The sequence below is a fragment of the Petromyzon marinus genome, chromosome 25 (genome assembly GCF_048934315.1).
Source record: "Petromyzon marinus isolate PM22_M1 ecotype Great Lakes invasive population chromosome 25, UKy_Petmar_22M1.pri1.0, whole genome shotgun sequence".
Classification (NCBI taxonomy): Eukaryota; Metazoa; Chordata; class Hyperoartia; order Petromyzontiformes; family Petromyzontidae; genus Petromyzon; species Petromyzon marinus.
In genome coordinates this window covers 4,904,207-4,928,744 of record NC_133691.1, presented here as the reverse complement: position 1 = coordinate 4,928,744, position 24,538 = coordinate 4,904,207, and the positions used below count along the sequence as shown (strand labels likewise).

General features: G+C 46.0%; 1 protein-coding gene across 4 annotated transcripts in view; it reads left to right on the top strand.

The window, feature by feature from the left end:
• PHKB (phosphorylase kinase regulatory subunit beta) overlaps positions 1-24,538 on the top strand; it is a 204,764-nt gene that overhangs the window by 68,282 nt on the left and 111,944 nt on the right. For all 4 annotated transcript variants that reach the window (XM_076069653.1, XM_032960638.2, XM_076069652.1 and 1 more), the window contains 3 exons: positions 18,608-18,703; positions 20,796-20,993; positions 22,513-22,570. In XM_076069653.1, the coding sequence (XP_075925768.1) occupies positions 18,608-18,703; positions 20,796-20,993; positions 22,513-22,570 (352 nt within the window). The remainder of the gene's footprint in view (positions 1-18,607; positions 18,704-20,795; positions 20,994-22,512; positions 22,571-24,538) is intronic.

The following is a 24,538-nucleotide window of genomic DNA, read 5'->3' as shown; positions in this document are numbered from 1 at the left end:
CCTCTTAATTAACATAGCTCTGTATTATTACAGCCACTGCTCGAGGACAGAATGTTCAAGTTGTTGTTCATTTCAAAAAGTTAATGTGGCCCTTTACTTCTGTGCTGTTTTGGCGTGTAAATTCATAAATCAGGCCCAAAATGTTATGAAAGAGCTATTAAATAAATCTTGTTCAGACTTACAACTTCCGCTCACATAGCTTTTTTAATTATTTATTTGGGCTTATCATTTGTCTGCTTAATCTTAACACCAGAGCGGCCCACAGAATTGGTTGCGAATGCAAAAAAAGGAAATTTTATGTTTTAATTCATATCCTAGATTTCACCAAGGCGCACAGCCTGATATGCCCTGCCGAGACCAGGCCCCAGGGTAACATTAGACGCTTCCTTAGCAAGTTCCCGGCTGCATCGACTCGGCAATTGTGTTTGGCTCGCTGCTGATGGAGCGTACTATTTTCCTGATTTATGGAGTGTACCATGGGTATAGGTCCATGCCAAATCGATAGCAATACAGGGTGTTATCGGCTGCCACTGTGATCTTTATGGCCGGTGCACAACATAGGATCTTTGTGCCAAGCCGCAGAATTCACCGTGTGCTCAGGCCTGTTATTTACAGCTGCACTTGCTGAAGGTAATGTGTTGCAGTGAGCCAAGTTTGCAGGTTTTTTCCCTCTCTTTGTTTTGGGGGAATTAAGGTGGCGATAATTTGCTTCATACGATTCCTGTGTGTTTATATTCATATCCTGTGTGTTTGTTGAAATGTTTACTGCTTGGTAGGATCTTGCGACCACCAGATATTTCCAAGTGATTTTTTTTATTTTTCAATTGGCTTAATTTGGTTATAAATCTTTGTTTTTTTTTTTCTCTTCATAGTTACCCTCGGCTAGATAGACAGTAAATTAAATGTTCATGTGTTGTGTAATATCGGTGCGCTACCAATGCAATTCGTGTCTAGGGGATCTGGTTACAGAGAGAGAGGGCGGGTGTTATTACACACGAGCACACAAAGTTACTCTTCCATGGGGTTGCTGAGTGGTCTAAAGACTTTAGGCACTGAGCTAGCCCTGCCAAGATCCTGGGTTTGAGTCCAGCTCAGCCACCAATGACCACACACACGCCAACCCACCCCCCCCCCCCCGCCCCCCGTCCCCCGTTAAATTTGGTTCTGCACTTTTGCTAAATTTGACATCTCAGAATTAATAATATTAGTCGAGGAATACAACATTATTGTCACGTGACAGGGTGGTGAGAAAGTGCTGCTGTCTCTTCTGCTGTGTGGAACAGTGGTGACTTGAAGAGACCTCAAGAGGGCAATGCTATGGTATCCACTTCCGCCCAGGGGCCGTACCTCTGACACGAGGTTTGCGCCGCGAGAGATCGGATTGACTACTTAGTCTCATGGTATGACACTGGTAGCGCAATTGGGAGTACAATTTGTAAAAAAAAAAATCTACTTTTTTTTCTCCATGATACAGCATTGAAATTTTTAATTGCCAAAAACTTGTATTTCAATTATATAAAATATAGGCTTTTATTCCTGTATTTGAAGGGGGCGTCCACGATTCATCAAAGAAAGACTCTGTGAGACTAAGAAGTATTTTTCACGTGGGTTCTGCGTTTACATTTTTGGTAAGTTTTTAACGAGAGGTTTGCACGATGGAGGGAACTGAAGCATACAGAGAAACTCTACACTTATAAGGGACTATCTCAAAGGCCCACACAGGGCAGGTCCTGAACCCGTTGGCTATAACTTCCATTCCCTTGCCAATTCGTATACCCAGCACGTTTGGGCGTTTCACAGTACGTGTTCACACAACTCATTGAACGCTATGACGCGTTTCTTCCACGAGGGAATACGCACCGTGGTCACGCAGAACATGCCCGCTGTTATAACACGCTTTCTGAGCGGTCGATGACGAACTACATTTTTTGAGTTGTGCGGCTGTGCGGTGTGGTACGGTACGTGGTTAGATACAGCACCGGGACAGTGTCCTCTCAGTTACTTGTCCTGCCATATCACTGTGGATGCGTAACTTCGTATCTCGCGAAACTTTATCGTTACATTATTCATGGGGGAGATTGCTTTCGCTTCAGGTGGTTTTTTTTTTAACGCTTAACGCGTCACTTTTCAGGAAGGCATCTGTAAGTACCGCGTTAAGCGAGCACTTTTTGTACCTGATGTAATTTGCTCGATCGATCAACGCTGGATAACCAGAGTAAGTCGGCAAGTCGACTCGGGCAGACAATTGACGATCGGCTGTGTTAAGTTCACATTTTTATTTTAACATGGGGGTTTTGTTTAAGCCATGCCCAGGGCACGTTTGAAGGCGTGCTTGCGGGAAACGGCCCGTAGCTACGCGTCTTTTTTATGCTGCGGATGATGTGGGGGGGGGGGGGGTGGCCTGCGAGCTGTAATCTCATCTCATTGGCATTTCGGAACGATCCTGCTGTGCCGTCTGTGGAGGTGGATTGCCGTGCACCATGCTCGGTCACACATGAACCCTTTCCCATTTCGAGACGTCTGCGAGTTGCAGGTTGGGTGTCCCGTTCACCTCTCAATCTCGGAACGCCCAAGCGGTTCGGCATTAATTTCATTCGGAGAGGCGTGGCGGCGTTGTTTTTAAAGACATTGTACTCACCGCAGAGAACCGTAGCGACACGACCACGCTCTACGATAGCTGGCGCCAAACTGCGCCACACGCCCTCACGCATGGCCTTGTGGGAGCCTCGGTACGTCTTCTGACCTGAAGACGTCCCGTTAAAATGAATTTGTTTTACACGTACGTCGTCGGTACAGGAATCGGGTTAAGCACCCGCTTTCCGGTAACTTGCCCGCGCCGCCGTCTCCCGAGCCGAAACGAATTAACATGGGGGGGTGCCCGTTCATCAAATTATACGACAGCGGTGGATGAAAGAGGGGGGGGGGGAGGCGGCAGGCATGCCATCCGAACGTGTGTCTTTAATGGGACCTCCTTTGCCAGTACCAAAATATGAGAATAGGTTTTCCCATTTTTTCTGGCAACAAAACAGGTGTTGAGATGTTAAAACACCAAACTGAACCCTTTTACAAGGAATCATGACTGCATTAACCACAATGCTTGTGGTCAGAATGCAAACAAAAAAACATACTCTGATAATATATGCATTGTCTTGGAAACTGATTGGTCCACACCCGAGGCAGCTTTCTTTTGAGCCTCGTCTCAAGCGGTGTTAGACCAGAGGACGCCAAAAGGCGAACAACACAAAGACTGCCACTATCAGAGTAATGAGAGCTCGGGGTGAGCAGCTACATCATGGGACCTCATTTGCCAGTACCAAAATATGAGAATTTGAACTGTGAACCTCTGTGACAAGCGGCGAATACGCTACCTCTGGGCAATGTCACCAACCATATGCTTGAGATGAATATATATTTTATATTCTTGGTTCTTTCGGTAAAGTCACGTAGAAGGGAAACAATAAAATAATAAATATATAAAAATAAAATTCTCACCAAGTTTCGACTGCAACACAAGCAATCGTCATCAGGTGTGAAAACCACAGCAAGAAAATTTGAAAAAAGTTGGGTTTTTTTTAACGTTAGCACCACAGAGAGCGATTTGGCAGTTTATTCAGATGGACGAGTCCATCTATGTTCGGAAAAGAGGAGGGGGGAGACGAAAATAATGGATGCGGTCTGAAAGACACCGTAAGCGTGAACAATCAATTAAGACCCGAAATGGTTTATCAAATCCTTCCAATGATTGCTAAGCCAGAATCCATCTTCTCGGTTGAAATTGTCTCTGTGTTTGTATATGTGGATAGCCTCATGAACGAATCTCTCATGGTAGCCAGATGGCTTGCAGAGAACCTCTGTCCTGGAGAAGTCAATGTCATCTGAGCCTACTGAATTATAACAGTGATCTGCCATGGCCGAGGTGTTGGTCCTACCGTGTTTTACATTGGAGAAACCAAACGACATGTCTCGGACCGCATCCGTGAACACAAAGCAGACCTAAAACACGGTAGGACCAACACTTCGGCCGTGGCAGATCACTGTTATAATTCAGTCGGCTCACATGACATTGACTTCTCCAAGACAGAGGTTCTTTGCAAGCCATCTGGCTACCATGAGAGATTCGTTCATGAGGCTATCCACATATACAAACACAGAGACAATTTCAACCGAGAAGATGGATTCTGGCTTAGCAATCATTGGAAGGATTTGATAAACCATTTCGGGTCTTAATTGATTGTTCACGCTTACGGTGGTTTTCAGACCACATCCATTATTTTCGTCTCCCCCCCTCCTCTTTTCCTAACATAGATGGACTCGTCCATCTGAATAACTGCCAAATCGCTCTCCGTGGTGCTAACGTTTAAAAAAAAACGCCACTTTTTTCTAATTTTCTTGCTGTGATTTTCACACCTGATGATGATTGTTTGTGTTGCAGTCGAAGCGTCATGAGAATTTTATTGTTTTATATTTGTATTATTTTATTATTTCCCTTCTACGTGACTTTACCGAGAGAACCATGAATGAGAATCCCTGCAGTCACGAAAGCTTTAAATCAAAATTTATATCTTTCATGTTTAAAAGGCTACCTGTGTTTCACGTCTGTCAACAGGGCCCTGCGTGGGAAGTTTGGCAAAATAATATTGATTATTATGTTTTTTCATGTGGCTGGAAAAAAAAAGCCTAAACACAACCCACCGAGAGGCAACTCACCCGTGTAAGGAAGGGACACCCAAACCCTGCTCAAATAGGTCAGCAACCTACCTTCCCACCCTGTAGGCGCAAGCTAGTGCCTCGCCGACATGACAATTAGACCCTCCGTTTTACAGGCTGTACGAAATCCTTATTATATTTTGCGCCGCACTCGTTTTATTTCATACATTTCATGCAGACAGCCTTGTTCGACTTTAGGCCACGGAAGATCCAAGTGTGTTAGATCAAGGTCAAAGTGCCCGTCTCCTTGTGTGTAACTGGTGGAGTAGCAGTGCCCGGTCTTTGACGCACTGCTCTACCAATCCAATGACCTAGTTTCGATTTCCAGCCGTGGCGATTATCTCAACTCGTTTCAGGGGCTCCCCTAGTTTGACTCGGCCTTAAACGGGTACTTGGTACAGTGTTTACACGTCAGCATTGGGGAAACGAAGGTGGCCGAGTGCTGGCCATACCTCGTGCGTCATGCCGGCTCATAGGGGCCCACTTTACAGAACTTGCCCAGCAGTTAGAATGGTTTGGGTTTATTATGGCACAGCTAATAATGGTATATTGGGGGTCTGTCGTCGTATTTAAAGTGTTGGTCATCAGCAGAATTTGGTGCTAGCCATGCAAAGGATTGCTGTTCAGAAATACGAAGCAAGTGACTTTGTGCGCAATTCTACGGTCGTGCAAGATTATCGCTGTTCGTGATGACAATCTGGATCCTCTCAAAAGAGACACTTGGTGATGAGTGACATTCCGGTACTTTTAGAAAACGCCGTGCCGTCTGGCCGGCGGTTGAGGTTGGAAACGTAATCACAAAAGAAAGTTAAGGAGTCTTGAATTTCACCTTCAATCCGCATGTTGTGACTTGGCAAATATAGTAAGGGAAAGGAAATGCTCCCACGGCATGTGGCAGGGTTTTATTTGCAGACACGTGTTGTTTTGGGGCAATGCAATTAGTGTTTATTATTTTCACAGTGCTCACAATTTCGCAGATGTGTTCCATCGTTTATATTTAGCAATGCCTGTCATTAATGTAACGCACCTGTCAAAAAATGCATATTGAATGTTTTTACGTGCAAACATCGCGTTATGTAACTTAGAACAACAACAAAAACCCACGTCGGGAATTTTTCCAGTTTTGCTCTGTGCACTCATAAAACTCGCGTGCATGACTATTTGTGCAAGTTAAAGGAGGATGACAAACGTATTAGGATGCCATTGGGAGTTGTCCACTTTTAAATCTAGATTGAAAACGAATTTCTTTCAAAATGCTTTTTAACTTTAGTTTGTTTGTCCTTCCCCTGCACCTCTGATTAGCGCGGTTGGCTACGTACGGTGCGAAAGAAGTTCAACATAAACACAGCGCCTCCGAATAGCACGGTTGGCTACGTACGGTGTGAAGGAAGTTTAACGTGTACACGTTAATGTTCATATGACGCAGCAGCACTGCCCTGAGGAGGCGGTGTTATTTCACGTGAATCTATATTTGGGGTTGTAAAGATGAACATTATTATTCATTTGAACTTAAAAACACCTTTGTGTGAAGGTAGTGGAAATGGTTTGATGGTGCAGTATAAGCATATGAACAGGGATTGGATAGTCAGTTTAACATGTAGGCTTTCGCGACCAATATTGTTCATAATAAAGGTTTTTGGGTTAGATCGCGTTGTTTATAAATGTGTCGTAACCCTCCACCACCCGACACGGCCAATCAGCAAAAAAGTGTCACGTTGACAAAAGACAATTAGTTCACTACTTTAGCCCACCGGTGTGTTGAAGAGTGAATCCACAACATTTACAGTTTGAATACGACGTTTCGCTGGTAATTACATCCAGCATCATCGGGCAATTCGCCAGAATGGTAAAGCCCTCACATGTGACCACATCAAAGCCGTGTCCACAGGGTCTCAGCCCTGCGCTACTTTTGGGTTGGATGTAATTACAAGAGAAACGTTGTACTCAAAAATTGTAAATGTTGTGGATTCACTCTTCAACACACCGGTGGGCTAAAGTAGTGAACTAATTGTCTTTTGTCAACGTGACACTTTTTCGCTGATTGGCCGTGTCGGGTGGTGGAGGGTTACGACACATTTATAAATAACGCGATCTAACCCAAAAACCTTTATTATGAAAGGGATTGGTTAGTTAAACATTGCTGCGATATAATATTGGGGCTTTACAGCAAATTCAACATCAGGTCGGTCAAGGCCACCTTTAAAAAAAAACATCCCTTACCAAACTTAATTTACACCAGTTATCTGGTGTGTTATATTTATATTGAATTCCATTTCTCCCCAGACTTTCTAATTAAAAAAAAATATACTTCTAATACTACCGACATCCTTTTAAATCGTGTTCACGTTTAAACACATAGAACATTTGGATCAGTTAGGCTGTAATTGACAGTTATGGGACCAATAGGGCCTTGGGGTGTTACATACGGCAGCCGCTGGCAGATGGTCTAATGGAAGCTTCTTGCCAAGAGACTGTCTGACAGAGACAAATTATTAGCTTTATCCAGGAGACATTTTACCACGGCTTTAAGATGATGGCGATATTGCTGATGGACAGAGTTTGTTATTATTATTAAACTAAGAGACGTATATATTTTAAACTGTTTAGATGTTATCAGCAGTCACCGTATATCCCAATTTTGCCGTTATCAGACTGGTGTCATGAACGAGTGAAACATCCCTCCCAGAGCTCCCTCAATCAGCAGCAGGGTCTTACGTCGCGACGTCAGGCAATGGCCCTGCAACAGTACACCACAGAACTGCATCAAAAGTCAGTTAAATGGACACATTTTATACCCCACCTCTCCAATGCAGCATGTGTTTTGCTCTCAGTACTCGGTAAATACATCATCATCAGCCATGATCGGTCCACTGCTGGATGAATACCTCCTCGCATGGTTCTGTGATGTAATGATCCACCTGAACAAGAGTTGATTTCATCACTCCATCTCCGCAGTCGACGTACTCTCGGATGCGTTCCATTCCTTGACTGCCATTCCACCATTATTCTTGATCACTGGATCAGGATTATTGTTAAACGCAGAGATACACGAGAGTAATACCTACAACCCCACGCATGCCATCCAAACAAGAGGAAGATTCCTCCTACTACCTTACAGATTATGAGACCTCCTTTGCCAGTAACAAGATATAGTAATTGGTTTTTACCCTTTTATCTGGCACAAAAAAACTGACACCTTTATACAAGGGATCATGTTTGCATTTTGACTACTTGTGTTGTGGTTATTGCAAACATGATCCCTTGTATAACGGTGTCAGTTTTTTTTGTGCCAGATAAAAGGGTAAAAACCTATTACTAAACCTTACAGATTGTTGTGGCAAGTGTTGTCAGCGGTCACCCGTTAAGGCTGGCATGGCTGCTCAAATGGGTAGTGTGGCCAGGAGTGTACCGGGCTACCTTTGTCTCCCTCCTGCTGATGTTTATACACACACACACTGCGACGAGGCATAGCCGCTCACATGAGGCCAATGTGCCCCAGTTGAGGCCCAACAAAAGTCCTGATATCATTCGCCACCGATTTTGGCCCTGGCCGGAAGTCGCACTCAAGTCGCGGGGTTCGTGACGCAGCGCGGGAAGGGTAACACCACCGCCACCACCGCCACCGCCACCGCCACCACCACCGCCACCACCGCCACCACCACCAACACCACCGCCACCGCCAACGTACGGACGGTAACAAGCACACCACTGCTTGCGTTCGTTCGTTCGTTTCTCAGTCCGCTTCGCCCGGTGAGGCTCGCGGCGGCAGCGTGTTGAATAGGATGGTCCAGACCTCCCTTTCCCAGACGACAGACTCGAGCTCTTCCTGGGGAATTCCCAGGCGTTCCCAGGTCAGCCGAGAGACATCGTCCCGCAAGCGTGGCCTGGACCAGCCCCGGGGTCTTCGCCCAATGGGACGTGCTGCTGCTGCTGCTGCTGCCCGGTAGAGTTCCAGGGGGAGTCTACCAGGGGGCATCCTTACCGGGCGCCTGAACCACCTCAACTGACTTCTCGCAATCCGGAGGAGCAGCGGGCCGACTCTGAGGCTCTCCCGGATTACCGAGCTCCTCACCCGATCACGGAGAGACCTCATTTCGGCCCCTTGTACCCGCGATCTCATCCTTTTTGTCATTACCCAAAGGTCATGACCATAGGCGAAGGTGGGAATGTAGATCGACCTGTAAAACGCGAGCTTTGTTCCGAGACCTCAGCTCCTTGCTTCACTTCCACGGAACGATAAAGCGCACGCAACACTGCGGACGATGCCGCACCGATCCGCCGGCCGATCTCCCGCTCCCACTTGCCATCATTCGCGAAAGAGACCACGAGGTACTTAAACTCTTCCACTAAGGGAAGCTGTTCCCCCCTCACTTGGAGAGCACACTCCACCATCTCCCAGGAGTGAACCATGACCTCATATTTGGAAGTGCTGATCCTCATCCCAGCTGCTTCACAGTCGGCATCAAACCGTTAGAGTGCACGCTGGAGATCACAGACTGACGAGGCAAAGAGGACAACGTCGTCTGCAAAAAGCAGCGATGCCACCTCCTTGCCCCCGTACTGGATACTCTCCATACCTCGCCTGCGCCTTGAAACTCACAAACAGGAGTGGAGACAAGACGCACCCCCCTTGGCGGAGTCCAACACCCACAGTGAACGACTTTTATTTAACACCAAGAATACGGACACAGCTCTCACTTCGGGAATAGAGGGACCGGATAGCGCACAAAAGCGGCACCGGTACATCATACTCCACAGCACCTCCCACAATACATTGTGGAGAACACGGTCATATGCTTTCTCCAAGTCTACAAAGCAGACGTAGGCTGGAGAAGCATACTCCCATGGCCCCTCAAATATCTGTGAAAGGGAAAAGAGCTGGTCCATTGTTCTACGACCACGACGGAATCCACATCGTTCCTCCTGAATCTGAGGCTCAACCACCGTGCGGAACCTTCTCTCCAGCACTCTGGCATAAGCTTCACCTGGGACGCTGAGGAGTGTGACTCCTCTGTAGTTGGAGCACACCCTCTGGTCCCTTTTTGAAAAACATGGGAACCATGACCCCAGTTTGCGTATTCCATGCAACATTGAAGAGGCACTCCTACACTGTCCAGCGCTTTCAACAACGCTACGAAGGCCTTCGACCGCCGCAGCGACTTCAGCGGCTGTGATGGACTCCCCCCCCCCAGCTGTTTCCAGGGCTACCTCATAAAAGGAAGGAGGGCATGTTCACCAGGTCGAGGAGCTCCCCAAAGTGTTCCTTCCACCTCTCGACGATCTCCTTAGTTGATGTCAGTGTTACGCCACCACCCTGACTGAAAACTGCCTGGGCCCACGTCCCATCGACCCCCTCCTAAGGCGTGTCGGATGGTTGGCCAGAACAGCTTTGAGGCTGCCCGGTAGTTCCCTCCCCCCATAGCCTCTCCAAACTCCTCCCACGCCCGCACTTTCGCTCCAGCGACTGCTTCAGCTGCCGCCCTCTTGGCAAGCCGATACCGCTATCGAGTCTCGGAGACCTTTTTCCGAGCACGTGTAAGGCAATCTCGGACACATCAAGTCTCATGCCACATATTGCCCTGCAGCAGTTTTTTTGTCCCAGAGGGGTATTGTACAGATCGGTCGAGGTGCGTTCATGCCTTAATTTTATTCGCGAAGGAACAATCCACTTAATTTAATAATTGCGACTAATTTGGCCATGCCAACACTTTGCGGTGGCCAACTCTTGCAGGGAACATCATGGGGATTTGTTTTTATGTTCTCACAAATTACCAGATGGTGCTCTTGTTTGATAGTCTGCCCACAGCATATCACCAGGGCTTGAGGTATACGAATCGGTGAACTTTGGTCTTGCAGATGAATGCAGTGACAACTTGACCACCTGGCCCTTCCAAAATCTGCGGTTCGGTGCGATCACTCTGCGCGGCAGTTTAAATGATGGTGCAAGTCTTCTTGTTTTTTTTACATCCTCCTGACTCTGTCCGTCCGTCAGTATAAATGGGTATGCAGATGAACCACAGTGCCTTGCCAATATCGCCAAGGAGAATAAACCGTCATGCAAACTCCGGTCATCCTCGTAGTGACGCCCTTTGGCTAACCGTCGAACAAAGACGGTGGTCACCGCATCGCACGCTTTCGGATGCGCTTATAGAGAGCCGTCTGGAACGCTCTTCTGATATTAGGAAGCCACTGGAGCTGTGTACTTTTAAATCATCATCTAGATTGACAAACTCAATTATTTAGAACTGCTTTGTGTGTTTCGTTTGTTGTCCTTTCCGTGCACTTCAGATGATCGCGGTTGGCTATGTACGGTGTTGATTTAGAAGTTCAACATATATACAGGTCGCCTGTGGTGGAGGAAAGTGGGGGTGCTCTCACCTCTTGCAGATCTCTCGCCATTGTGAAAGAGTTAGGAGTTCCCTGTCGTGGAGGCCTTTCCACCAGCAGTGGCATAAGCAAGCAGTTGAAGGACAGCACCTTCACCTTCCTTTGGAGTTCCATGGCTTCTGCTTAAGCCAAGAAGAGTCTTGAAAACCTCTTACAATCAAGAGAGATCAGTTAATCTGAATGCTGTAGCATTTGCACACGTCTGCTGTTTTCATGGAGGGAGAAAAGGTTTCTAATTCTATATTTTTTGATGTTTCGACGTTGGCTGTGATGTTTTTCTTGGATTCATATTTTACGGATGCGATTGGTCGGTTTCACGCTGTTCCCCCTGTCTTTCCGTTCTTCTGATATTAGGAAGCCATCGTGACACATCGCACACCATAAGCTCTTCAGCAAGAATCAAATCGCTCGAGATTTGTTTGTCGTTGATGATTTTTTTCGCAAAGCAAGGCTTATGGGAGGGTCTGGTAAAGTGGATATTTAACTTGGGTGTAGACTCGAGCCAAAACAGATGCCAAGAAACTGCCTAATAGGCTTTCCAGGGACACAATTAAAGGTGCAATGGGAAGGCCTGGGAAAGGCAGCCAGAGGTTATGACGGGCGGGTTTTCGGACGAAGTGATAGATTGAAAAGTGATGGGCTCATGTCCAGATAAAAGATAGAGGTGCGAGATGTGACGCCAGGGATCGGCGCCTCGTGGCGAGCGGTGGACGTTAACCCCTTTCCCAACCGAAACCGCCTTTTCTGATGTTCAATCTTATCTGTCTGATGGATTTGTGTAATTCGTTGTATGGCTATTGACACGGCCTTTCAGTCACGCAGTATTTCGCTATGCTTTGCGCGTGCGTCTCTGCCGCTTTCCTGAAAATGTCACCGCTTTCACCCTCGCTCTTTCCCAAGGTCGCCCCAACGTAAACTATAGCTTTAATTATAATTGTAAAATAATATAATTCGTTATTGATTCCTGCAGGGCATACAACGCACGCAATGTAATGGGTATATTGATAAGACTCTCACTTAAACTGCATTTATTTAATAAGCTAACGTTGGTTTTGTTTATTTATATACTTCCACATTGACACGCCTTACGCCACAGAGCGTGCATTTTCTGATCGCCAACGCCCATTTCCATTTGAGTGAAAAGGGGAGGATGATGAGGCTGTTGGCTCGGGTGGCACGGTTAAACCGAGTTGCCACAAGGCAGCGTCCGCGCTGTTAAACGCTCTGACAATGCCCCTGGTTAACTCCACTCGGTCATGAATCTGCTTTTTACAGAAGCTGCAGGTTATTTTTTTCTCTCCCCGTCGTGATGCGTCTGATTCAACGGAACATCGAATGCATCTGCATCACTTGCGAAGGTAGTCCGTGATAAAAAAATAAAACTAGATAAAATGACGTTGGCGCCTCAGTGCATTATCAAGTCGAAAACAGAAGAAATGTTCTTTAAATTAGTTTGACAAGAAAAAAAAACACGAAAATACATCTCACTAAATCCCCTCTGGCAACTGGTTTTGGGTTATTTTAGTTTTTTAATACAAATGGATGTGAAATTATATTTTGCACCGGATGAACGCAAATGTTGTTTTCTATGGAAAAAAATAACGAGGCTCAAGTTTTTTCAGAAAATAAACTTTCGGATGCGTGGAAAGGAGGAATTTCGGCACGAACAGACTTGAATCTGTTAATGAGAATCTTGAGTACTGGGGGAAAAATCCACACAGCGCTGGAGAGCTGAAACATAAGCTATCTTTTCCAGACAAAAGATAAATTGGGTTTATTATTGCGAGAACCGTGCAATGCTCTGCACAATCCGTGAGGATGCACTGCCCTTTTTTACGGTTAAGATGAAAGATCGACTCCATAACATCAAATGAAGTATACTTAATCTCACCCCTGTGTTGCTGCAGCACACAAGGAGAAAAAAGAAAAAACGAAATTCTCAGGAGACAAAAAAAAATCCAATGAAAAAATAAACAATGTTGGTGAGAAAATATTAGGACGGTATCTGTCTTTAGAATCAAGGGACTCTTCAATCATCAGAGTACGAATGAGGGTAATGCTTCAAGGAAGCCTAAGTGCACTGTGTGTATAAAGCAGGCATTGTAACACTAGAGGATGTATTTACGTAAATATGTACACACCGCTGAAACCGTGGTACAGCGGGGATAGTGCACTTGCGCTATGAACCTGGCCACCTGAGTTAAATCCTCGACGATGGTTTACGTCAGCGGCACGTGATATCTGAACCATACTGACGAGGGTGTTGAGGTATAACCAAGTAAACCCCTGCAACCGTTATGGCCTTCATCCAGCAGTGATTTGATTGTTGTTGTTACTTATGCACTGATATTGCACGTTTGCTCAACATTGAACTTGGGCCGCTCGAATTGCAACGCAGAGTGTGAAACGTTATGCTTCCAGTCACCGAACAACCAATATACGCCATTCGCCACTAAGTGACAGTGACGAAACAACACACACGTGCGTACACACGCAGCAGGGTGCATATGTTTTAGCCATGTGCATTAGATATGTACCGCACAGCCGAATGAACGTTAGTCACCGGATCAATCAAAAAATATAATTCGTGACAGCTGCGTATGTCTTCCTCCTCCTACTCTTGTTCTGAATTTCACGCTCGCAACCTTTGGAGAAAGATCACACAAACTATTGTACTGTACCCCTGCTAGGAAATGGTGACTGCAAAGGGCTGACTGTGTACATCCTTGTTATTAATTCAGTACTCCCATGCCTGCATGGCTGAGCATGATTAATTTCCTCGTTTTTTTTTTTACACGAGCTTGTTTTAAACGGGCGTTTGTCCCACTCAGTGGCGTCCACTTAACGTGAATTCTATAAGCGCACGGATATATGGGTTTCCACGTTGGCGATGTTGTGCGAATTGTGGTTTCACGCTAGCCGAATCCTGGCCACGTTTGGTTCATCACGTGGCAGGGTCTGGCAAATGTTTCATCAACATATTGACGACGTGTCATCTGTTCATTAACACAGAGCTATAAATGACTTTTTTTCCCTTTTGATGTTTAAGCCTCCGGTATTGATTACCTCGCAGCACTGACGCGCAGCGAATTCTCCCGATGATAAACCTTTCATCCGGGGATGAGTATTATGTTGTGGCACGTTATTGGCACGTGGTGTACATTCACGAAGAACCCTCAAAAGTGAGCGCCATCAAATAATCCACTTTGACAGCCAACAAAAATTATCGTGCAAAAGTGCTGTAAAATTTATTTTTTTCACAATTCCGAGGAAAGAAAGATTGTATGCACATCCAAATTATATTCTTATTTGAGATGTCTATTTTGTCCTGTAATTCAGTTAAGTGTTCCATATCTTGTTCTTTAAAATATCACGTCAAGGGAGAATTGACGGCTTGCTGCTCGACAGGTATGCTCCCTAATATTTGCTCCCTTGGAAACGTGTGACCTTTGTAGTGCACTCTCATTACTATTTAATTTAAAACATGTAACTGGTGGCCAACCAGTATGCAGCGTGATACAGTAGAAGCTGCATGTATGCACATCTTACACGAGCACAGTTCTGATATAAGCAACACATGCTTACATTACACTGGTGGGAGAAAGTGAAGGGACATTTTTCGCGTGTTATTTTTTGTCCTTCCCTCGTACCTCCGATTAGCGCGGTTGGCTACGTACGGTGCGAAACAAGTTCAACGTACCGTACACGCGTACAAAAAGTTACCCCTCTGACCTTACCCCTCTGACCTTACCCCTCTGACCTTACCCCTCTGACCTTACCCCTCTGACCTTACTCCAAAGTGTTGTGCCTAAATGCCCCTTTGACTGTGACCCTCCCTCCTGCTGCTCCTTCCTCTTCTTCTCACGCTGGCGCCGGCACTAGCACGACAGCACAATCTCGCGCCGTGCACAAAGTGCCACCTGGGGGCGGTGCGCTGCACCTGCCCCGCAGGGGGCGAGGAGAAGGGAGCGTCGCAGAGAGAGAGAGAGAAAGGGGGAGGAGGCGTTGCCTCGCATTCCCGCTGGCGGCCGCTGCATGTGAATTTCCACTGGGGGGGCTTGGGCACGGCGGACGGCAGGTGGTCAATTTTGGCAACAACGAGAGGCTGGCAGTCTCTCCTCCTCCCCCCCCCCCCGCCGACCTGCCCATGGATGGAGAGGAGGAGAAAAAAGTTCCACATGATCGTTTATGTCTGCAAGCTGACAGGGAAAGTCCGCCTTGGTGTCCCTCAAGGACAGCATGACGGGTTTTTATTTTATTTAAGCTGTCCCGTCCAACAGAGTAGGAGAAGGCTTGCACAACTAATGGCATTGCTCGCTTGTGTGTGCATGTAGATAAACTGCATAATGCGTTTTTAGCTTTCATAACCTCGTGCCCCCTGAATAAGTTTTGCATCTTCCACAATTACTTTTCGCATTCGCGGCTGTGGCTGATCATTGTTTTAAGATGAAGGTACTTTGCAAGCCCACTGGCTAGCAACAAAGATTCGTTCATGAAGCCATCCATATATATAGACACAGACACAATTTCAACCGAGAAGATGGGTACAAACTGAGCAATCATTGGAAGGACGTGATCAACCAGTTAAGTCATAATTGGCTGTGATGTTCCCATCCGAACACCTTCCGATGTTAGTTGTGCTTTACGCCCATTTCAAACTTGCGCTTTCACAGGATTCACACTCACACAGCCTCTTCATGCGCCGACCCCTCGGTTGCGGCTCTGAGATCTCCCATTAACATGCTAATCTGTCATTAACATGCTAATATATCACCTGGCAGCCCTTTGATTGGTGGAAAACCAACCACCGCCGGGTTGGCTGCCGAACACTTACATCATCATTGGCTGCTGACATTTGGGCTACGCCCATTTCAAACCCCTGATAAACAGTTTGCCTTGGAAGCTAACCCCCCCTTTTCCTGAAGATGACCGCTTGCGTTGTGATTTTTAAAATTATTTTCTTTGAACCTATCTACAGTGAGGGAAAAACGTATTTGATCCCCTGCTGATTTTGTACGTTTTCCCACTGACAAAGAAATGATCAGTCTATAATTTTAATGGCAGGTTTATTTGAACAGTGAGAGAGACAGAATAACAACAACAAAATCCAGAAAAACTCATGTTAAAAATGTAATAAATTGATTTGCATTTTAATGAGGGAAATAAGTATTTGACCCCTCTGCAAAACATTACTTAGTACTTGGTGGCAAAACCCTTGTTGGCAATCACAGAGGTCAGACGTTTCTTGTAGTTGGCCACCAGGTTTGCACACATCTCAGGAGGGATTTTGTCCCACTCCTCTTTGCAGATCTTCTCCAAGTCATTAAGGTTTCGAGGCTGACGTTTGGCAACTCGAACCTTCAGCTCCCTCCACAGATGTTCTATGGGATTAAGGTCTGGAGACTGGCTAGGCCACTCCAGGACCTTAATGTGCTTCTTCTTGAGCCACTCCTTTGTTGCCTTGGCCGTGTGTTTTGGGTCATTGTCATGCTGGAATACCCATCCACGACCCATTTTCAATGCCCTGGCTGAGGGAAGGAGGTTCTCACCCAAGATTTGACGGTACATGGCCCCGTCCATCGTCCCTTTGATGCGTTGAAGTTGTCCTGTCCTCTTAGCAGAAAAACACCCCCAAAAGCATAATGTTTCAACCTCCATGTTTGATGGTGGGGATGGTGTTCTTGGGGTCATAGGCAGCATTCCTCCTCCTCCAAACACGGTGAGTTGAGTTGATGCCAAAGAGCTCCATTTTGGTCTCATCTGACCACAACACTTTCACCCAGTTGTGGTCTGAATCATTCAGATGTTCATTGGCAAACTTCAGATGGGCATGTATATGTGCTTTCTTGAGCAGGGGGACCTTGCGGGCGCTGCAGGATTTCAGTCCTTCACGGCGTAGTGTGTTACCAATTGTTTTATTGGTGACTATGGTCCCAGCTGCCTTGAGATCATTGACAAGATCCTCCCGTGTAGTTCTGGGCTGATTCCTCACTGTTCTCATGATCATTGTAACTCCACAAGGTAAGATCTTGCATGGAGCCCCAGGCCCCGAGGGAGATTGACAGTTCTTTTGTGTTTCTTCCATTTGCAAATAATCGCACTAACTGTTGTCACCTTCTCACCAAGCTGCTTGGCAATGGTCTTGTAGCCCATTCCAGCCTTGTGTAGGTCTACAATCTTATCCCTGACATCCTTGGAGAGCTCTTTGGTCTTGGCCATGGTGGAGAGTTTGGAATCTGATTGATTGATTGCTTCTGTGGACAGGTGTCTTTTATACAGGTAACAAGCTGAGATTAGGAGCACTCCCTTTAAGAGTGTGCTCCTAATCTCAGCTCGTTACCTGTATAAAAGACACCTGGGAGCCAGAAATCTTTTTTATTGAGAGGGGGTCAAATACTTTTTCCCTCATTAAAATGCAAATCAATTTAACATTTTTGACATGCGTTTTTCTGGATTTTGTTGTTATTCTGTCTCTCACTGTTAAAATAAACCTACCATTAAAATTATAGACTGATCATTTCTTTGTCAGTGGGCAAACGTACAAAATCAGCAGGGGATCAAATACTTTTTTCCCTCACTGTACGTGATTTTACCGAAAAACCCAAGAGTATGAATTTCTGCAGTCACGAAAGCTTTAAGTCAAGATTTAACCGTGTGATTCCGTTGCTCGGTTTATTTGAATGAGTACAGAGGTAGATTTGATGATGGGTTTTTTCAATGTAGTTACATAAATAAAGTTTTTTTTTACATAACCTGGTAATGACAACCACTTAGATTTATTTACGTTTCTTTTTCAAGGGAGAAACATGTTCATCGGCATTACAAAGGATCCGTTATTACAGGAATATATTCTTCCTACCTATTTATTTCAACTCGGTTAAACGTGCCCATTAAGCCCAGGGGTTGGAGCACCCTTAACGATGCATCTAAGATGTTCATGTACTTGTGTTTGTGTGTGAAGAGTGATAGCGTAGTGGGCAGCAATTTAATAATAATGTTCAAACTTTCATTTTATATGGAGTCATCCATACCATCAGAAATGTAAACTACAATCCTGGCCTGCCGAGTTCAACTCTGGCCCAAGCACATCCATTGAAAGTGGTTTCTGAAAATGGCCTCGTACCTCTCTAGGTCAGCTAATCCTAAGAAAAGTACCTGTTCACTTTGTGAACAACGAACATCAGGACTTGGAGTGCAAAGCCTGTCGGGTCTGCTCGGTGCTCCTTGCACTACTTTCTTCCGCACCACGTCGGCCTTAATGGGTGACCCCTTGACATCACTCGCCCTTACAGTCCCCGAGGTTGATCTTTGCATTTGTGGGTTGTGTGTGTGTGTGTGTTTGCGAGTACAGTATACATGTTTATCTTCCGGAACCTCTTGCCAGCGTGCCTTGAACACTTTACAGTGGGCTCAAAGTGTAGCTTGCCTGGTCCAAGTGTCGTGATGATGTTACTTTAAAGTAGTGGTGAATGGCTGCTCTTGTTTGTTTGTGTGTTTTATCTTCCCCGTGCAGGGCTGCTCCTGGTCGGTGATCTTTGTGGACTTGGACGCCCACAATCGTAACCGTCAGACGCTGTCGTCTCTTCTGCCACGAGAGTCTCGCTCCCACGTGAGTGCCAGTGATAGCTGTCAGCCCAGAGAGCACGTTATTGTCAAGTTCCCTCTTTTGCCTTGCCTTCTTGCCCTTCAATTAGTATATTCTTCCCAAATTTCCATCGTTGAGTTTTGTCGTACATCAACAACAAAGCCAAACTTGACTGTGTCTAGAAATAAATGCTAGGGTGCGCTTCGCGCGTGAATTTCACATCCTTCTGGCTCATTGCTCAAAGGGTACTGTCATGAGCGAGCCGCCAGATGCCAGAGAAATAGATTACGGCCGCTTTGCAGAAGTGGCAGTGTTCACAAATGCTACCTGTCTCGAAGTACATCTCACGTACAGGGCCCACGTGGATAAAGTTTTGTAGTCGCCGCCGTGTTTGATATTGTTGTTTGGAACGCTGTTTTTTGAAAATCTGTCGTACTGAAACGCCACAATACTGTTCCCCAAGCAGTCACCTTGGCAAGGCCGTTCATTTTCTGTGGACCTTGGCTGCCATGGCCTTATCCGAATGTGATCATGCTCACAATGCCTCTCAGGTGTTCCTGTCCCATTTTTTTTTCCCCCGGAATGCCATGATGGACAACCAGTGATTTTCCATTTCGAGAAGCCAAGCGAATTCTCCCAATGATTTTATTTCCGCCGTTGGACGCACGCTCGCGACTTTTGTGCGGAGTGCGCGCATCTTCTCCCGTCGTGCGACCTCCTCGGGATCAATTTGAGCTTTTGCGATGTTTTAATTCGGAAAAATGCTACGACGTCATTTCAAATACGAGCCCGGTGGGGGTGCTTTTTTGTTGTTGTTTGTTTTTAATGTTAAATATATTATGGGGCTCCCATCTGCTGCCAAACAGGAAAGTTTTATTTTTGGCAAGAAAAATATCACGGCTCTTTTGTTGAATCATTTAAAATGTATGGAACTAATATTGCTTTTCAATGACAACTATTGAAGTGGAAAATAAAGGAAAGTAATAATATTGGTCTATGTAAATTGCACGTAAATGTACACGAGTGTAAAAGACAATCCTTTCGTGAATACCTGCACACACATGTTTTGTGCATGCTGGTTCACTAAAAATTCATACTTGCAAACATAATGTTACATACCTATAATAATACTTGCCACGTGTTCTCCGGTCTGTATAAAAGGGGGGGACGGGTGCCGCTGTTAGCACTGCACTGCACTACAAATGCTAGCAACCGCAGATTGATATCTGAACTGGTACAAGGCCCCCCCTTCACAATCCCACACTGACCAGCACGGTGAAGTACAGTCAAATAACTTCCATGATCAACACAGTGTGTTGTGGCCTTCATCCAGCAGTGCATAGACAAAGAGATTATTATATATTAGATGTTGTATTTACCTTTTAAACCTAATATAATAATTTTATATATTTATCCAGGAACACACTGAATGTCAATCCTTTTTCGAGCATGAGACAACTTAGCAATTCCATGAGTGTATGCCTACTTGGGAGAAAACCAGACTACACAGAGGAAAGCGACACATATTGGAGGATAAAACATACACATCGGGAACGTACCTGGCCGTACAAACTCCTGCAGGCACCCATTTCTCACGAGGTGGGAGACCGACTCGCCATCGGCCTCTGCACGATCCACTAACTCTGCTCATTCGCTGCCGCCACTGGCACATGGGCAAAGCGCGACCCGCATACGACCAGGGATTAATTTCAGCCTGACCCGTTTGGTCGAGCGGCCCGGCAAACGTGTCCCCACCTGGCACTCCACATGGAGCGTCGCTCTCGCTGTACGGCCCTGGCTACCACTGGTCACGTGCCACCCGCTCGAGTCCACCAGCGACGTGGGAAGCATTCATCGAGCATAAAGCCCCGGGTGTAACCCTTTGTGCTTCGAGAACAGCCCACGGAAGTGCATATCGCAGCGCTACCTTTTAATCTTCGGTCGTCACAGCAAGGGGGCAGCACTTTCCCCACGCGGCCTACCACAGCGCACGGCGACGTGCTATTGCAAATCCTCGGAGTGCGGGATTGAGTCTTAAGCTAAGCGCAAGCCGCCCGTGCACGATCTCGACCCCCTTTGTCTCTACCCCCTCCCCCCACCCTCCCCCGGCGCAAAGAACACGGACGCGGCGCTGCTGCCCTGCATCGGCTACCCGGCGTTCGCCGTGGACGACGAAGCGCTGCTGGGCCAGGCGCTGGACAAGGTGCTGCGCAAGCTGCAGGGCCGCCACGGCTTCCGCCGCTTCCTCCGCGATGGCTACCGCACCGCGCTGGAGGACAAGACCCGGCGCTACTACAAGCCCGCCGAGATCAAGGTGAGCAAACCCGGACGTCGACGAGCCTCGGACGGCGCTCTCGCCTGCGTGTTTCGACAAAGAGGCCGCGTCTACATTGCGTGTCAACCTTTTGTGGGTTTGTACGAAGGGGCATGGCCCTCCCCATCCACCCGCCCCCCCCCCCCCCCATGCACCTCCCCCTGCCCCCTCACAAGCACGGCAGCATTCTCTGCATCTAATTGCTTTCATTAGGTCACTGGAAATTGTAGGGGCGTTGTTGAGATAAGATGTCTCTTTGTTTTTCACAATTGACCCGGATGAATATTTCCACGAACATTTCGATGGGAATAAGATGTAAACTGTGTTTGCATAATTTGAACTTTTCTGTATTGCCTTGAATTATGGTAAATGTCGCGGTTAAGCTGTTGACAGCCTAAAACGTAATGAAAACATGCGGAGTGGTAATATTCCGCTTACAGCGGTAACGTAACTCTGTATTGAAAGTGGCTTATTTAAATTCAAGGGGTTTATAAGGATATTGGACAAGAATGCTCGAGAGCATAACAGGTTAATACCATTTAACTAAATAAGTGTATTGGTGAGGTATAAGTATGCAATCACACCTAATTGAATGCGACACGCTAAATTGAAGTCTTGTCATGCAGCAACTCATCCAAAAGACATATTTTCAAATTAAACCAAGACCATTGCTACTGATTGCACTCTTAATTACATTTCTTTTTCGTCCAAAAAATTACTCAAAATCTGTTATTGCAATTATTGCTTATTTCTGTCATAATTAATGTGTGGATATTGTCTGCAGTGCGAATTTGAAAATGTGGAATCTTTCGCCAATGTAGAAGTCTGCTTTACGCAAACTGTGCTACATTTTTACATGATGGCTTATTTATTACGGTGCGGTTAATCACATTATTGATGGAGTTATTTTGCTTAGAGAATGTAGAGCGAATCATTAGTCTTACTGGGCTTGCACAATGCATCACCAAGATGTGCTTAAATTTACCCCACGTGTGGAATTAACATTAAACCCTGAAATCGGTGCACAAATCATTCTGCCACAAAAGAGTGAATAATTCAATGGTAACACTCGTTAAACGAAGTCACAACGCCTTTGTTAAATTTATAAAGAATAGCTGCATTAAATTAAAATTTGGTGGAAAGTGCAGTTGAATTTTAAATATTTGTTTTTAATTTTTAAGTGAAGGTGTATTATTTTTTGTTTACCCTGGCCATAGCAATATAAGATATTCCCAGTTGCTTGGCCTATGAAGATATTATGTCGCATAACATTACCTGCTTCTAACAGAGACGACAAGACAACATAATGAGAGCTGGAGCATTGAACGCAAAGCATATGTTGGATTTAGATAGGTTGTTGCAGCACATGCAGTATTATTTCGATTGATGTTGATGATGATATCCGTACAGTCGTAGCGCTTTGTCAAAGACCATCCGGTCTGCCTGTACACGCTTGTGTAGTATATGCATACATGCACGCAGAGTAGGAAACTTCCCAATGTGTTATTTGTTTTCACAGCTTTTTGATGGCATCGAATGTGAATTCCCTCTCTTCTTCATCTACATGATAATTGATGGTAAGTGTTCTGTGCCTTTGCATCGTCCCCAAAGAAATGGGCTTTAATTCTGGCACACGCGATCTCATCACCAGACTAACTGCTGCTGTGTCGTAATGGGGATCCGTTAAATTGGCTTCAATTATGCCGTATTAAACCTCTCAAAATTGCAATCGGCAGGCCTCCCATCTTCAACACTTAAGACATGCAAGTGTGCGGTAGAGCGGCGATGCAGTGGTTATCGCTTTGCGCTCTGAACCCGGTGACCTGAGCTTGATTCTCGGACATCGATAAACATCACTGGCGAGTGAAATCTGAACCGGTCCTGGCGCACCCACCCTTGACAAACCCACACCGACCAGCCTGGTGAAGTACGGTCCAACATCCCCCCCCCCCCAAATGACACGGTCTTTGGAAGCCTTCATCTCGGAGTGGATTGACAAAGGCTTTTTACATTACACATTTTTCTAATTTATTTACATAACGTGTTTCGAATGCAAACTCTTGTTGTATGCATCTATGTCAATCAGCACATGTAGATTAATAATCCGTGCCTTCATGAGTGTACGTGCAACGCGTTGGTGTACCTGTGTACACGCCGTTGTCCATTGCCCTATGAAAATGCATCACGATTGAAAATCTGTTTGCAAGTGCACAGCAAATGCACCGAGACATATGGACAATGCTGTAGTATTTAGCAAGGAGTACCAGCATTGCACAATAGGGACGCAGAGCTTTCCAATGGTGTAAGAGTTACACCCTGTTAGGGGTGTGTGTGTGTAAGGAGGAGGAGTGGCATTACAATCGAACTGTTTGTGGCTCCGTTATCAGTGTTGGCTTCTCAGTAACAATGCCCATGTCACGCACGATAGGCATGTAACGATGCATCGATTTACTTGTTCAGATATCTTCCTGCGCTAATGATATGTGCGAATAATTGGCACGTGAAGGAGTTGGTCGTGTCTGATTTATTGCTGGCAGCCGTCTGAAACTTTCCGTAATGCCGGAGCATTTTATGTCACTTGGACCCATTCCCAGTACCAAAGAAAGTCGCCAGTTTCACAAAGAATAAACAAACTGCCCTCGGGGTAACACCTGCCACTTCTGGTGCCTTCCGTCACCATCCGCTTGACTCTCGGCAGTTTTTAAAATATGCAAACGAAACGCAAATGATATGCTGATGTAACGTTTTGGCTTCCAGAGGAAACACATCTCGTTTACAAATGAGAAGAGGAAGAAAAATAACGATGAACAGTAGTAGATGTCGTACATAAAAGATGAGACGGCAAAAGAATCGGTTCTTGAATCGAATTAGCTGACCCTGAATTGTGACAATTCGTGGATGTGCTTGGCGGGGTGAGACAACGTTACGTTCCTTTATTTTATAGAGCATGAACTCCGCTCATTCTTCCAACTCCCCCGTCGCTGTTTCATGCTCACATAAGCCTTTAAAGTGAAAACCACATACATTTGTTATCCTCCCCCCGCACCTCCAATTAGCACGATTGGCTGTGTACGGTGTGAAAGAAGTTCAACGTACATGCATACACGTTTTTGCCCCGCGCGCACACACCTGTGAATACATTTTAAGGTTTTCCCTCGTGTATTCTTTAAACCTTCCGTACAATGCGCCTGCGATGCAAACCATAGAACAGCACGCTGCCCGAGTGGCAGGCTGGACTGAAGCTGCATAATAATCCATTGATTATTACCATTTCATAAACTAGAAAAGTCATTTACATAGTGGTTGCTGTTGACCGCTTTTCCCCTAGTGTGTGTGTGTGTGTGCATGGGGAGCGGTAGCGTAGCGGTTATCACGGTGCGCTACGAACCCGGCCACCCAAGTTAGATTCCCGCTCACGGCCAACACCAGTGATGGTTGTCTGAACCGGTCCTGGGCCTCCTGTAGGTCGACTCAGCCTCAAATGAGGACCTATTGCGGTGTGTAAACATCACCACCGTGGAGACAAAGGCAGCGAGGCGTGGTTT